The sequence below is a fragment of the Pollachius pollachius genome (assembly GCF_949987615.1).
Source record: "Pollachius pollachius genome assembly, chromosome: 12".
Classification (NCBI taxonomy): Eukaryota; Metazoa; Chordata; class Actinopteri; order Gadiformes; family Gadidae; genus Pollachius; species Pollachius pollachius.
Window position 1 is genome coordinate 657,417 of NC_136945.1, and position 16,042 is coordinate 673,458.

General features: G+C 45.3%; 1 protein-coding gene across 4 annotated transcripts in view; it reads left to right on the forward strand.

Annotated features, from left to right (window-relative positions):
* Positions 1-16,042, forward strand: part of setd5 (SET domain containing 5) — a 60,401-nt gene that overhangs the window by 41,446 nt on the left and 2,913 nt on the right. For all 4 annotated transcript variants that reach the window (XM_079747755.1, XM_079747756.1, XM_079747757.1 and 1 more), the window contains exons 19-23: positions 10,285-10,341; positions 11,529-12,038; positions 13,838-14,103; positions 14,393-14,511; positions 15,303-15,382. In XM_079747755.1, coding sequence (XP_079603881.1) covers positions 10,285-10,341; positions 11,529-12,038; positions 13,838-14,103; positions 14,393-14,511; positions 15,303-15,382 — 1,032 coding nt within the window. The remainder of the gene's footprint in view (positions 1-10,284; positions 10,342-11,528; positions 12,039-13,837; positions 14,104-14,392; positions 14,512-15,302; positions 15,383-16,042) is intronic.

The following is a 16,042-nucleotide window of genomic DNA, read 5'->3' on the forward strand; positions in this document are numbered from 1 at the left end:
CACACCCACTGGTTAAACACTTCATTAAGCAGTTTGAGGTAACTCAGTCACACCCACTGGTTAAACACTTCATTAAGCAGTTTGAGGTAACTCAGTCACACCCACTGGTTAAACACTTCATTAAGCAGTTTGAGGTAACTCAGTCACATCCACTGGTTAAACACTTCATTAAGCAGTTTGAGGTAACTCAGTCACATCCACTGGTTAAACAACACTTCATTAAGCAGTTTGAGGTAACTCAGTCACACCCACTGGTTAAACAACACTTCATTAAGCAGTTTGAGGTAACTCAGTCACACCCACTGGTTAAACACTTCATTAAGCAGTTTGAGGTAACTCAGTCACACCCACTGGTTAAACACTTCATTAAGCAGTTTGAGGTAACTCAGTCACACCCACTGGTTAAACAACACTTCATTAAGCAGTTTGAGGTAACTCAGTCACATCCACTGGTTAAACACTTCATTAAGCAGTTTGAGGTAACTCAGTCACACCCACTGGTTAAACACTTCATTAAGCAGTTTGAGGTAACTCAGTCACACCCACTGGTTAAACACTTCATTATGCAGTTTGAGGTAACTCAGTCACATCCACTGGTTAAACACTTCATTAAGCAGTTTGAGGTAACTCAGTCACATCCACTGGTTAAACACTTCATTAAGCAGTTTGAGGTAACTCAGTCACATCCACTGGTTAAACAACACTTCATTAAGCAGTTTGAGGTAACTCAGTCACACCCACTGGTTAAACACTTCATTAAGCAGTTTGAGGTAACTCAGTCACACCCACTGGTTAAACACTTCATTAAGCAGTTTGAGGTAACTCAGTCACATCCACTGGTTAAACAACACTTCATTAAGCAGTTTAAGGTAACTCAGTCACACCCACTGGTTAAACACTTCATTAAGCAGTTTGAGGTAACTCAGTCACACCCACTGGTTAAACACTTCATTAAGCAGTTTGAGGTAACTCAGTCACACCCACTGGTTAAACACTTCATTAAGCAGTTTGAGGTAACTCAGTCACATCCACTGGTTAAACACTTCATTAAGCAGTTTGAGGTAACTCAGTCACACCCACTGGTTAAACACTTCATTAAGCAGTTTGAGGTAACTCAGTCACATCCACTGGTTAAACACTTCATTAAGCAGTTTGAGGTAACTCAGTCACATCCACTGGTTAAACAACACTTCATTAAGCACTTTGAGGTAACTCAGTCACACCCACTGGTTAAACACTTCATTAAGCAGTTTGAGGTAACTCAGTCACATCCACTGGTTAAACACTTCACTAAGCAGTTTGAGGTAACTCAGTCACACCCACTGGTTAAACACTTCATTAAGCAGTTTGAGGTAACTCAGTCACACCCACTGGTTAAACACTTCATTAAGCAGTTTGAGGTAACTCAGTCACATCCACTGGTTAAACACTTCATTAAGCAGTTTGAGGTAACTCAGTCACATCCACTGGTTAAACACTTCATTAAGCAGTTTGAGGTAACTCAGTCACATCCACTGGTTAAACACTTCATTAAGCAGTTTGAGGTAACTCAGTCACATCCACTGGTTAAACACTTCATTAAGCAGTTTGAGGTAACTCAGTCACATCCACTGGTTAAATACTTCATTAAGCAGTTTGAGGTAACTCAGTCACATCCACTAGTTAAACAACACTTCATTAAGCAGTTTGCGGTAACTCAGTCACATCCACTGGTTAAACAACACTTCATTAAGCAGTTTGAGGTAACTCAGTCACATCCACTGGTTAAACAACACTTCATTAAGCAGTTTGAGGTAACTCAGTCACATCCACTGGTTAAACAACACTTCATTAAGCAGTTTGAGGTAACTCAGTCACACCCACTGGTTAAACACTTCATTAAGCAGTTTGAGGTAACTCAGTCACATCCACTGGTTAAACACTTCATTAAGCAGTTTGAGGTAACTCAGTCAAACCCACTGGTTAAACAACACTTCATTAAGCAGTTTGAGGTAACTCAGTCACACCCACTGGTTAAACAACACTTCATTAAGCAGTTTGAGGTAACTCAGTCACACCCACTGGTTAAACAACACTTCATTAAGCAGTTTGAGGTAACTCAGTCACACCCACTGGTTAAACACTTCATTAAGCAGTTTGAGGTAACTCAGTCACACCCACTGGTTAAACACTTCATTAAGCAGTTTGAGGTAACTCAGTCACATCCACTGGTTAAACACTTCATTAAGCAGTTTGAGGTAACTCAGTCACACCCACTGGTTAAACAACACTTCATTAAGCAGTTTGAGGTAACTCAGTCACACCCACTGGTTAAACAACACTTCATTAAGCAGTTTGAGGTAACTCAGTCACATCCACTGGTTAAACACTTCATTAAGCAGTTTGAGGTAACTCAGTCACATCCACTGGTTAAACAACACTTCATTAAGCAGTTTGAGGTAACTCAGTCACATCCACTGGTTAAACAACACTTCATTAAGCAGTTTGAGGTAACTCAGTCACATCCACTGGTTAAACAACACTTCATTAAGCAGTTTGAGGTAACTCAGTCACATCCACTGGTTAAACAACACTTCATTAAGCAGTTTGAGGTAACTCAGTCACACCCACTGGTTAAACACTTCATTAAGCAGTTTGAGGTAACTCAGTCACATCCACTGGTTAAAGAACACTTCATTAAGCAGTTTGAGGTAACTCAGTCACACCCACTGGTTAAACAACACTTCATTAAGCAGTTTGAGGTAACTCAGTCACACCCACTGGTTAAACAACACTTCATTAAGCAGTTTGTGGTAACTCAGTCACATCCACTGGTTAAACACTTCACTAAGCAGTTTGAGGTAACTCAGTCACATCCACTGGTTAAACAACACTTCATTAAGAAGTTTGAGGTAACTCAGTCACATCCACTGGTTAAACAACACTTCATTAAGCAGTTTGAGGTAACTCAGTCACATCCACTGGTTAAACAACACTTCATTAAGCAGTTTGAGGTAACTCAGTCACACCCACTGGTTAAACAACACTTCATTAAGCAGTTTGAGGTAACTCAGTCACACCCACTGGTTAAACACTTCATTAAGCAGTTTGAGGTAACTCAGTCACACCCACTGGTTAAACAACACTTCATTAAGCAGTTTGAGGTAACTCAGTCGAATCCACTGGTTAAACACTTCATTAAGCAGTTTGAGGTAACTCAGTCACATCCACTGGTTAAACACTTCATTAAGCAGTTTGAGGTAACTCAGTCACACCCACTGGTTAAACACTTCATTAAGCAGTTTGAGGTAACTCAGTCACACCCACTGGTTAAACACTTCATTAAGCAGTTTGAGGTAACTCAGTCACACCCACTGGTTAAACAACACTTCATTAAGCAGTTTGAGGTAACTCAGTCACATCCACTGGTTAAACACTTCATTAAGCAGTTTGAGGTAACTCAGTCACATCCACTGGTTAAAGAACACTTCATTAAGCAGTTTGAGGTAACTCAGTCACATCCACTGGTTAAACAACACTTCATTAAGCAGTTTGAGGTAACTCAGTCACACCCACTGGTTAAACACTTCATTAAGCAGTTTGAGGTAACTCAGTCACATCCACTGGTTAAACACTTCATTAAGCAGTTTGAGGTAACTCAGTCACATCCACTGGTTAAACACTTCATTAAGCAGTTTGAGGTAACTCAGTCACATCCACTGGTTAAACACTTCATTAAGCAGTTTGAGGTAACTCAGTCACACCCACTGGTTAAACACTTCATTAAGCAGTTTGAGGTAACTCAGTCACATCCACTGGTTAAACACTTCATTAAGCAGTTTGAGGTAACTCAGTCACACCCACTGGTTAAACACTTCATTAAGCAGTTTGAGGTAACTCAGTCACACCCACTGGTTAAACACTTCATTAAGCAGTTTGAGGTAACTCAGTCACACCCACTGATTAAACACTTCATTAAGCAGTTTGAGGTAACTCAGTCACATCCACTGGTTAAACACTTCATTAAGCAGTTTGAGGTAACTCAGTCACATCCACTGGTTAAACAACACATCATTAAGCAGTTTGAGGTAACTCAGTCACATCCACTGGTTAAACAACACTTCATTAAGCAGTTTGAGGTAACTCAGTCACACCCACTGGTTAAACACTTCATTAAGCAGTTTGAGGTAACTCAGTCACATCCACTGGTTAAACACTTCATTAAGCAGTTTGAGGTAACTCAGTCACACCCACTGGTTAAACAACACTTCATTAAGCAGTTTGAGGTAACTCAGTCACATCCACTGGTTAAACAACACTTCATTAAGCAGTTTGAGGTAACTCAGTCACATCCACTGGTTAAACAACACTTCATTAAGCAGTTTGAGGTAACTCAGTCACACCCACTGGTTAAACACTTCATTAAGCAGTTTGAGGTAACTCAGTCACATCCACTGGTTAAACACTTCATTAAGCAGTTTGAGGTAACTCAGTCCCATCCAGTGGTTAAACAACACTTCATTAAGCAGTTTGAGGTAACTCAGTCCCATCCAGTGGTTAAACAACACTTCATTAAGCAGTTTGAGGTAACTCAGTCACACCCACTGGTTAAACACTTCATTAAGCAGTTTGAGGTAACTCAGTCACATCCACTGGTTAAACACTTCACTAAGCAGTTTGAGGTAACTCAGTCACACCCACTGGTTAAACACTTCATTAAGCAGTTTGAGGTAACTCAGTCACACCCACTGGTTAAACACTTCATTAATTAGTTTGAGGTAACTCAGTCACATCCACTGGTTAAACACTTCATTAAGCAGTTTGAGGTAACTCAGTCACATCCACTGGTTAAACACTTCATTAAGCAGTTTGAGGTAACTCAGTCACATCCACTGGTTAAACACTTCATTAAGCAGTTTGAGGTAACTCAGTCACATCCACTGGTTAAACACTTCATTAAGCAGTTTGAGGTAACTCAGTCACATCCACTGGTTAAACAACACTTCATTAAGCAGTTTGAGGTAACTCAGTCACACCCACTGGTTAAACACTTCATTAAGCAGTTTGAGGTAACTCAGTCACACCCACTGGTTAAACACTTCATTAAGCAGTTTGAGGTAACTCAGTCACATCCACTGGTTAAACAACACTTCATTAAGCAGTTTAAGGTAACTCAGTCACACCCACTGGTTAAACACTTCATTAAGCAGTTTGAGGTAACTCAGTCACATCCACTGGTTAAACACTTCATTAAGCAGTTTGAGGTAACTCAGTCACACCCACTGGTTAAACACTTCATTAAGCAGTTTGAGGTAACTCAGTCACATCCACTGGTTAAACACTTCATTAAGCAGTTTGAGGTAACTCAGTCACATCCACTAGTTAAACAACACTTCATTAAGCAGTTTGCGGTAACTCAGTCACATCCACTGGTTAAACAACACTTCATTAAGCAGTTTGAGGTAACTCAGTCACATCCACTGGTTAAAGAACACTTCATTAAGCAGTTTGAGGTAACTCAGTCACACCCACTGGTTAAACACTTCATTAAGCAGTTTGAGGTAACTCAGTCACACCCACTGGTTAAACACTTCATTAAGCAGTTTGAGGTAACTCAGTCACACCCACTGGTTAAACAACACTTCATTAAGCAGTTTGAGGTAACTCAGTCACACCCACTGGTTAAACACTTCATTAAGCAGTTTGAGGTAACTCAGTCACACCCACTGGTTAAACAACACTTCATTAAGCAGTTTGAGGTAACTCAGTCGAATCCACTGGTTAAACACTTCATTAAGCAGTTTGAGGTAACTCAGTCACATCCACTGGTTAAACACTTCATTAAGCAGTTTGAGGTAACTCAGTCACACCCACTGGTTAAACACTTCATTAAGCAGTTTGAGGTAACTCAGTCACACCCACTGGTTAAACACTTCATTAAGCAGTTTGAGGTAACTCAGTCACACCCACTGGTTAAACAACACTTCATTAAGCAGTTTGAGGTAACTCAGTCACATCCACTGGTTAAACACTTCATTAAGCAGTTTGAGGTAACTCAGTCACATCCACTGGTTAAAGAACACTTCATTAAGCAGTTTGAGGTAACTCAGTCACATCCACTGGTTAAACAACACTTCATTAAGCAGTTTGAGGTAACTCAGTCACACCCACTGGTTAAACACTTCATTAAGCAGTTTGAGGTAACTCAGTCACATCCACTGGTTAAACACTTCATTAAGCAGTTTGAGGTAACTCAGTCACATCCACTGGTTAAACACTTCATTAAGCAGTTTGAGGTAACTCAGTCACATCCACTGGTTAAACACTTCATTAAGCAGTTTGAGGTAACTCAGTCACACCCACTGGTTAAACACTTCATTAAGCAGTTTGAGGTAACTCAGTCACATCCACTGGTTAAACACTTCATTAAGCAGTTTGAGGTAACTCAGTCACACCCACTGGTTAAACACTTCATTAAGCAGTTTGAGGTAACTCAGTCACACCCACTGGTTAAACACTTCATTAAGCAGTTTGAGGTAACTCAGTCACACCCACTGATTAAACACTTCATTAAGCAGTTTGAGGTAACTCAGTCACATCCACTGGTTAAACACTTCATTAAGCAGTTTGAGGTAACTCAGTCACATCCACTGGTTAAACAACACATCATTAAGCAGTTTGAGGTAACTCAGTCACATCCACTGGTTAAACAACACTTCATTAAGCAGTTTGAGGTAACTCAGTCACACCCACTGGTTAAACACTTCATTAAGCAGTTTGAGGTAACTCAGTCACATCCACTGGTTAAACACTTCATTAAGCAGTTTGAGGTAACTCAGTCACACCCACTGGTTAAACAACACTTCATTAAGCAGTTTGAGGTAACTCAGTCACATCCACTGGTTAAACAACACTTCATTAAGCAGTTTGAGGTAACTCAGTCACATCCACTGGTTAAACAACACTTCATTAAGCAGTTTGAGGTAACTCAGTCACACCCACTGGTTAAACACTTCATTAAGCAGTTTGAGGTAACTCAGTCACATCCACTGGTTAAACACTTCATTAAGCAGTTTGAGGTAACTCAGTCCCATCCAGTGGTTAAACAACACTTCATTAAGCAGTTTGAGGTAACTCAGTCCCATCCAGTGGTTAAACAACACTTCATTAAGCAGTTTGAGGTAACTCAGTCACACCCACTGGTTAAACACTTCATTAAGCAGTTTGAGGTAACTCAGTCACATCCACTGGTTAAACACTTCACTAAGCAGTTTGAGGTAACTCAGTCACACCCACTGGTTAAACACTTCATTAAGCAGTTTGAGGTAACTCAGTCACACCCACTGGTTAAACACTTCATTAAGCAGTTTGAGGTAACTCAGTCACATCCACTGGTTAAACACTTCATTAAGCAGTTTGAGGTAACTCAGTCACATCCACTGGTTAAACACTTCATTAAGCAGTTTGAGGTAACTCAGTCACATCCACTGGTTAAACACTTCATTAAGCAGTTTGAGGTAACTCAGTCACATCCACTGGTTAAACACTTCATTAAGCAGTTTGAGGTAACTCAGTCACATCCACTGGTTAAACAACACTTCATTAAGCAGTTTGAGGTAACTCAGTCACACCCACTGGTTAAACACTTCATTAAGCAGTTTGAGGTAACTCAGTCACACCCACTGGTTAAACACTTCATTAAGCAGTTTGAGGTAACTCAGTCACATCCACTGGTTAAACAACACTTCATTAAGCAGTTTAAGGTAACTCAGTCACACCCACTGGTTAAACACTTCATTAAGCAGTTTGAGGTAACTCAGTCACATCCACTGGTTAAACACTTCATTAAGCAGTTTGAGGTAACTCAGTCACACCCACTGGTTAAACACTTCATTAAGCAGTTTGAGGTAACTCAGTCACATCCACTGGTTAAACACTTCATTAAGCAGTTTGAGGTAACTCAGTCACATCCACTAGTTAAACAACACTTCATTAAGCAGTTTGCGGTAACTCAGTCACATCCACTGGTTAAACAACACTTCATTAAGCAGTTTGAGGTAACTCAGTCACATCCACTGGTTAAAGAACACTTCATTAAGCAGTTTGAGGTAACTCAGTCACACCCACTGGTTAAACACTTCATTAAGCAGTTTGAGGTAACTCAGTCACACCCACTGGTTAAACACTTCATTAAGCAGTTTGAGGTAACTCAGTCACACCCACTGGTTAAACACTTCATTAAGCAGTTTGAGGTAACTCAGTCACATCCACTGGTTAAACACTTCATTAAGCAGTTTGAGGTAACTCAGTCACACCCACTGGTTAAACAACACTTCATTAAGCAGTTTGAGGTAACTCAGTCACACCCACTGGTTAAACAACACTTCATTAAGCAGTTTGAGGTAACTCAGTCACATCCACTGGTTAAACACTTCATTAAGCAGTTTGAGGTAACTCAGTCACATCCACTGGTTAAACAACACTTCATTAAGCAGTTTGAGGTAACTCAGTCACATCCACTGGTTAAACAACACTTCATTAAGCAGTTTGAGGTAACTCAGTCACATCCACTGGTTAAACAACACTTCATTAAGCAGTTTGAGGTAACTCAGTCACATCCACTGGTTAAACAACACTTCATTAAGCAGTTTGAGGTAACTCAGTCACACCCACTGGTTAAACACTTCATTAAGCAGTTTGAGGTAACTCAGTCACATCCACTGGTTAAAGAACACTTCATTAAGCAGTTTGAGGTAACTCAGTCACACCCACTGGTTAAACAACACTTCATTAAGCAGTTTGAGGTAACTCAGTCACACCCACTGGTTAAACAACACTTCATTAAGCAGTTTGAGGTAACTCAGTCACATCCACTGGTTAAACACTTCACTAAGCAGTTTGAGGTAACTCAGTCACATCCACTGGTTAAACAACACTTCATTAAGCAGTTTGAGGTAACTCAGTCACATCCACTGGTTAAACAACACTTCATTAAGCAGTTTGAGGTAACTCAGTCACATCCACTGGTTAAACAACACTTCATTAAGCAGTTTGAGGTAACTCAGTCAAACCCACTGGTTAAACAACACTTCATTAAGCAGTTTGAGGTAACTCAGTCACATCCACTGGTTAAACAACACTTCATTAAGCAGTTTGAGGTAACTCAGTCACACCCACTGGTTAAACACTTCATTAAGCAGTTTGAGGTAACTCAGTCACACCCACTGGTTAAACAACACTTCATTAAGCAGTTTGAGGTAACTCAGTCGAATCCACTGGTTAAACACTTCATTAAGCAGTTTGAGGTAACTCAGTCACATCCACTGGTTAAACACTTCATTAAGCAGTTTGAGGTAACTCAGTCACACCCACTGGTTAAACACTTCATTAAGCAGTTTGAGGTAACTCAGTCACACCCACTGGTTAAACACTTCATTAAGCAGTTTGAGGTAACTCAGTCACACCCACTGGTTGAACAACACTTCATTAAGCAGTTTGAGGTAACTCAGTCACATCCACTGGTTAAACACTTCATTAAGCAGTTTGAGGTAACTCAGTCACATCCACTGGTTAAAGAACACTTCATTAAGCAGTTTGAGGTAACTCAGTCACATCCACTGGTTAAACAACACTTCATTAAGCAGTTTGAGGTAACTCAGTCACATCCACTGGTTAAACAACACTTCATTAAGCAGTTTGAGGTAACTCAGTCACATCCACTGGTTAAACAACACTTCATTAAGCAGTTTGAGGTAACTCAGTCACATCCACTGGTTAAACAACACTTCATTAAGCAGTTTGAGGTAACTCAGTCACATCCACTGGTTAAACAACACTTCATTAAGCAGTTTGAGGTAACTCAGTCACACCCACTGGTTAAACACTTCATTAAGCAGTTTGAGGTAACTCAGTCACATCCACTGGTTAAACACTTCATTAAGCAGTTTGAGGTAACTCAGTCACACCCACTGGTTAAACACTTCATTAAGCAGTTTGAGGTAACTCAGTCACATCCACTGGTTAAACACTTCATTAAGCAGTTTGAGGTAACTCAGTCACACCCACTGGTTAAACACTTCATTAAGCAGTTTGAGGTAACTCAGTCACATCCACTGGTTAAACACTTCATTAAGCAGTTTGAGGTAACTCAGTCACATCCACTGGTTAAAGAACACTGACCTTATATTGTATCTTTTGAAAGGCCTTGCACTTGGTTTAGAGTCCATCTCCCGTCCTAGTCCTAGAGGCCCTGTGTGATCGTCTCATTGATCTATGAATGTCCTCGTCTTTTGGGTCGCCCTGCAGAACATATCGTCCCCAGAGGCCTCCCCCGTACATCGGCCTGAGTCCATATCTCCTGAGGTAAGCCCTCCTCAACCCGCCCCCTTCTGAGTCATTATCTCATCATCTCCCCAGCCCTGTCCCCAGCCCCTCCTGTTTCCCCCATGTCCTATCAGGCTCTCCATACCCTGTGTTTCTGTCCCCAGCCCCTCCTGTTTCCCCCATGTCCTATCAGGCTCTCCATACCCTGTGTTTCTGTCCCCAGCCCCTCCTGTTTCCCCCATGTCCTATCAGGCTCTCCATACCCTGTGTTTCTGTCCCCAGCCCCTCCTGTTTCCCCCATGTCCTATCAGGCTCTCCATACCCTGTGTTTCTGTCCCCAGCCCCTCCTGTTTCCCCCATGTCCTATCAGGCTCTCCATACCCTGTGTTTCTGTCCCCAGCCCCTCCTGTTTCCCCCATGTCCTATCAGGCTCTCCATACCCTGTGTTTCTGTCCCCAGCCCCTCCTGTTTCCCCCATGTCCTATCAGGCTCTCCATACCCTGTGTTTCTGTCCCCAGCCCCTCCTGTTTCCCCCATGTCCTATCAGGCTCTCCATACCCTGTGTTTCTGTCCCCAGCCCCTCCTGTTTCCCCCATGTCCTATCAGGCTCTCCATACCCTGTGTTTCTGTCCCCAGCCCCTCCTGTTTCCCCCATGTCCTATCAGGCTCTCCATACCCTGTGTTTCTGTCCCCAGCCCCTCCTGTTTCCCCCATGTCCTATCAGGCTCTCCATACCCTGTGTTTCTGTCCCCAGCCCCTCCTGTTTCCCCCATGTCCTATCAGGCTCTCCATACCCTGTGTTTCTGTCCCCAGCCCCTCCTGTTTCCCCCATGTCCTATCAGGCTCTCCATACCCTGTGTTTCTGTCCCCAGCCCCTCCTGTTTCCCCCATGTCCTATCAGGCTCTCCATACCCTGTGTTTCTGTCCCCAGCCCCTCCTGTTTCCCCCATGTCCTATCAGGCTCTCCATACCCTGTGTTTCTGTCCCCAGCCCCTCCTGTTTCCCCCATGTCCTATCAGGCTCTCCATACCCTGTGTTTCTGTCCCCAGCCCCTCCTGTTTCCCCCATGTCCTATCAGGCTCTCCATACCCTGTGTTTCTGTCCCCAGCCCCTCCTGTTTCCCCCATGTCCTATCAGGCTCTCCATACCCTGTGTTTCTGTCCCCAGCCCCTCCTGTTTCCCCCATGTCCTATCAGGCTCTCCATACCCTGTGTTTCTGTCCCCAGCCCTGCTTGCGGAGCGACGCCGACGGACCCCAGCTCCTCTTCCAGGACCTCTCGCTGCCCTCCAGCTCCGGCAGCCCCGCGCCCGCCTCAGAGGACTTTTCTCTCCCCGGGGGTTCCTACGGAAACGATTCCCAGGGCCTCCCTGCGTCGGGGGGCCTTGCGCCGCCGTCCTGCCCCCCCTCGGACCTTGCCCCCCCGCCTCCGGGCCGCGACCCGGCGTTCAGGACAGAGTTCAACCTCATATACACGTGCTCCCCGCTCAACGCCAACCTGGCCACGGTGGGGAACGGCGAGCAGCGCCCCTCCCGGGCTGAGGGCCGCTTCTCCCCGCTGGAGCCTTCCTTTGGGGGCGTAGGCATCCAGGGCCCCCCTGGAGAGCCAGGCTGCATGTCCCCCTATGGCGAGTCACACTACAGTGCTGGGGACCCCTACGGCGAGAGCAACTACGGTGCTGGGGACACGGGCGGCGGCACGCCCCCCCACACTGGCCACCAACCAGTAAAGAAGAAGGCAAGTTGGTTGAGCGTGTGACCCTGCGTAGCGCTTGGGATGTTGAGCCCAAGCTGTAGCTCGTCAGTCAGGCCCTCCTCTTCGTTACAGTTTCAGCTGTGTAAGCTTTGTCCCAAATCACGGCTTCTTAGGTCAGTTGGCCAGGAAATGGGAATGAACTACAAATGTGGATCCATTTAAGATGTTTGTGTGTGTGTCCTTCTGTGGATATCTGAAATGATTACGAATGTATGGCTCCTCTATATTATTCTTCCTCCTGCATACCTCCTATACCTGTTCTGTCCTTACCTTCCTCTTCCTCGTCACTCTGAGTGATGGTTGAAACCTTTTCCAAGTCTTTCTTCCTGCTTTTCTTCCAAGGCAGAGGGCCAATCAGCATGGCATTAGTCTGCTGGCAGGAAGGCCCGGTTACCAGGCTATAGCTGTAAGAAGTCAATACAAGCCAGTACAGAATATGGTGAATATATTCTCCCTATCCAAATACATCTCTATTAGTGTGCATGTCAATATTTGTTTTTTGCATCTGCATAAAACGCCACACCCACAACGGTCCCTCCCCCTCATTTGTTTTACTTTGATTTACTGTGGTGGACACTATTCTTTTCAGTCAGATTCAGTAAACGCATTGGTTGACTTCCAGCCCCGAATGAAAGTTAATTGAACGCCCTTCTGTATTTGCTACATACCATTCATGACTCTTTTCCTGCAAGCCCGCTTCCTCACAGAATGATCAAACGGTTTGGACAAAGTACAACGGTGTAATACAGGGCTCTAGTCCAATCGGACATGAAGGCATCCACTCAAAAGTGTCCGTTTTGGTGCTCATGTTTGTTATGGTTCGGCAGCATGTGCTGTTCCTAAATTGCAAGAAAATTCTGTTGGCTTGCTCGTTGCTAGCACACACCGTTTGAAGGGTGTGATGCACCTGTCCATCCTATGGACATTTTGTACAGTTTGCCGTTTTATTTGCTAGAATCCCAAATAAACACGGTGCATTCCATTGTGACCACTAGAACGTGGTCAGAATGGAGCCACAGGAGAAGGGTTAGGGTTTACCCTAACAGGAGAAGGCATTCACCCCATGGCTCAGAGCTTATTTTCAGAAGGCCTGGGTTCAGATATCCATCCATCTGCATATCCTTCTCTCTGGTCAACCCGCTCCATTTAGCCTCTCCCCCCCCCAAGTCCCCGTCTCGGCTGTGACTTGGGATGGGCGTCACCATTCTGTTGTCTTCACTGTGTTCGTGTTTTAAATCCAATGTGTCTATTTGAACATTCTGTTGATGTTGCCTTGGGTATGCGTTTGGTTTGGAAATAATCAAGTGTTAACTAAAAGCAGTGTTATGGAGTTTGCTTAAAGAGTAACAAGTGAAAAGTTGAGAGCAGGGACATTTCTGGGGTCACTGTGGCTCCTGTTTCTTATTGGTTCAAATTGGTGAGATCATTGCAACAAAAATAAATGGCAGCTGCCTAGGTGCAGTGCTGTCTCGTATTTATGCTTTGTCCTTTGCGTAGCCTCTGTCAAACCAGATGACCGCTGTAAGTATTCTCAGGTAATTGTAAGATAAGGTTGCACCCATTTACATAAATGTCAACCTCCTTTTCCAGAAAAAACATGTGGGCTCTGTTGGAGGAATGGAAATGCAAATGCCGGCGATGTCTCGGTGCATGTGCGACTGCCATTTGCACAGCTTGAGCCGATAATGTGGCAGGGCGCCTCGTCCTTCTGCTGGAGACGTGATGAGCGTGTGTGGTCCTGAGCGGAGCAGCAGACTAACGGGCTCCTCTCTCCCGACCAGGTGTCTCTGCTGGAGTACCGCAAGAGGAAGCAGGGCCGCGAGCCTGACCCGGGCAGCTCCTCCTCGTCCTCCCTGGGCCTTGTCCTAGGCAACCAGCCTGGTTTCCACTACAGCCAGGATCCCTATCATCCTCCGCCTCCTGCCCACCCCCACCACCAGCCCCCCGCCTCCCCGCTGAGCTCCTTCTCCTCCCCTGCCCATGCTTCTTCCTCCTCTACCCCCCACATAGAGGAGGTCAGCCCTCCGCAGCACAGCCCCAGCCACTGGTGAGGAACCTTGAAGGTGGAGCGTGTTCGGTGCAGCCCGCCGGGCAGCATGGGGCCGTGTTGATCATGTAAACATGCTAACCTCCTCGCTCCGTCTCATACATGAACAGGAAAGGCCAGCCAGGCTTATTGGAGCTTGGGGATGATAGTCAACAGCACTAAATGATACCTGACGCCATATAGCAGCGACTCGTTAGTCCTCACTGCCACCGTAGAACAACACGTTGTACTGATAGCTAGTCTGGTGAGGAGACCTGAAGACCTAACCCAGCTCCTCGCTGCCCCTCAGGATGGTCCCCACCAGTGTGGAACGGCTCCGAGAGGCCCATGGGGGGCTGGAGCGTGTTCTGCGGGGTGGCATAAAGATGGACCGCATCCTGAAGAAGACTGACGGTGACAAGGAAGCCGGTAAGCAAAGCCCCTGCTTTCTGTTTGCTGTTTCCCTGTGTGGCCTGGGTGTCTCTAAAGGTACGGCCACAGCGCACCGCGCCCAACCTGCCGCTTGATCATTGTGTCACAAAAATGGTTCAACGCGCCTGACACGCCTACGCAGCTAGATGAGCCCGCCCAAAACTTATTTTCCCCCGCTACTTTTCTTTTGCTCCACAAACATGGCTGAGATCACCACCATCGCTGCGCTGTATTTGTTGTGGGAGTCCGAGGAACGTAGGAAACCCAAACGCCGCCGTGTTTGGGTGCATGATAGAGCTTAGATCGGGCCCAGAAAATCAAGTCCAGAAACCGAGGAACCGACCCGGCCCGCGGGTCGGCTCGGGCTCGGGCAGAGTCTAAACTCTAGTGACATCCTCCGTAGGCGCTCACAGCTGGGTGAGTTTCACCACCTCCTCATCGTTTCAGCACACACTGAAACGACGACTTGGTCGTCCATGTTCTTTCTGCTTCTGCGCGTCCTCCGTCTCTCTGCCAGTGACGTCGGGTCAAGATCAACGCTGATTGGCTATCGCGGCTAAGCGTAGGCGCGTCAAAAGTTACATTTTTTGAACTCTGCGAGTAGATGTGTTGGGCTCATAGGTGCGTTGGGCGCTTTATTTAGGTGCGGAAAACGCGTCTAACGCGCTGCTTTACCGCGTGTTACGCATCTACGTGCCTAAACCAATGGTTCCCTATGCAAAAATGCCGATTTTCTACGCCTCTAACGCATTCAGTGTGGCCGTACCTTAAGTCTTCCTGGCTTACAGATGGATACGAGCTGCAGGGCCCACGGGGTTCTCCCAGCAGGAGCCCAGCCCGCTACAGCCCCTCCGTGTTCTCCCAGCAGGTGAGCTCCACCTGCCAAGGTGTTTGTTTTAATGGTGCTGGGAGACAGCCAGGGTAACGTGTTTGTTTTAATGGTGCTGGGAGACAGCCAGGGTAACGTGTTTGTTTTAATGGTGCTGGGAGACAGCCAGGGTAACGTGTTTGTTTTAATGGTGCTGGGAGACAGCCAGGGTAACGTGTTTGTTTTAATGGTGCTGGGAGACAGCCAGGGTAACGTGTTTGTTTTAATGGTGCTGGGAGACAGCCAGGGTAACGTGTTTGTTTTAATGGTGCTGGGAGACAGCCAGGGTAACGTGTTTGTTTTAATGGTGCTGGGAGACAGCCAGGGTAACGTGTTTGTTTTAATGGTGCTGGGAGACAGCCAGGGTAACGTGTTTGTTTTAATGGTGCTGGGAGACAGCCAGGGTAACGTGTTTGTTTTAATGGTGCTGGGAGACAGCCAGGGTAACGTGTTTGTTTTAATGGTGCTGGGAGACAGCCAGGGTAACGTGTTTGTTTTAATGGTGCTGGGAGACAGCCAGGGTAACGTGTTTGTTTTAATGGTGCTGGGAGACAGCCAGGGTAACGTGTTTGTTTTAATGGTGCTGGGAGACAGCCAGGGTAACGTGTTTGTTTTAATGGTGCTGGGAGACAGCCAGGGTAACGTGTTTGTTTTAATGGT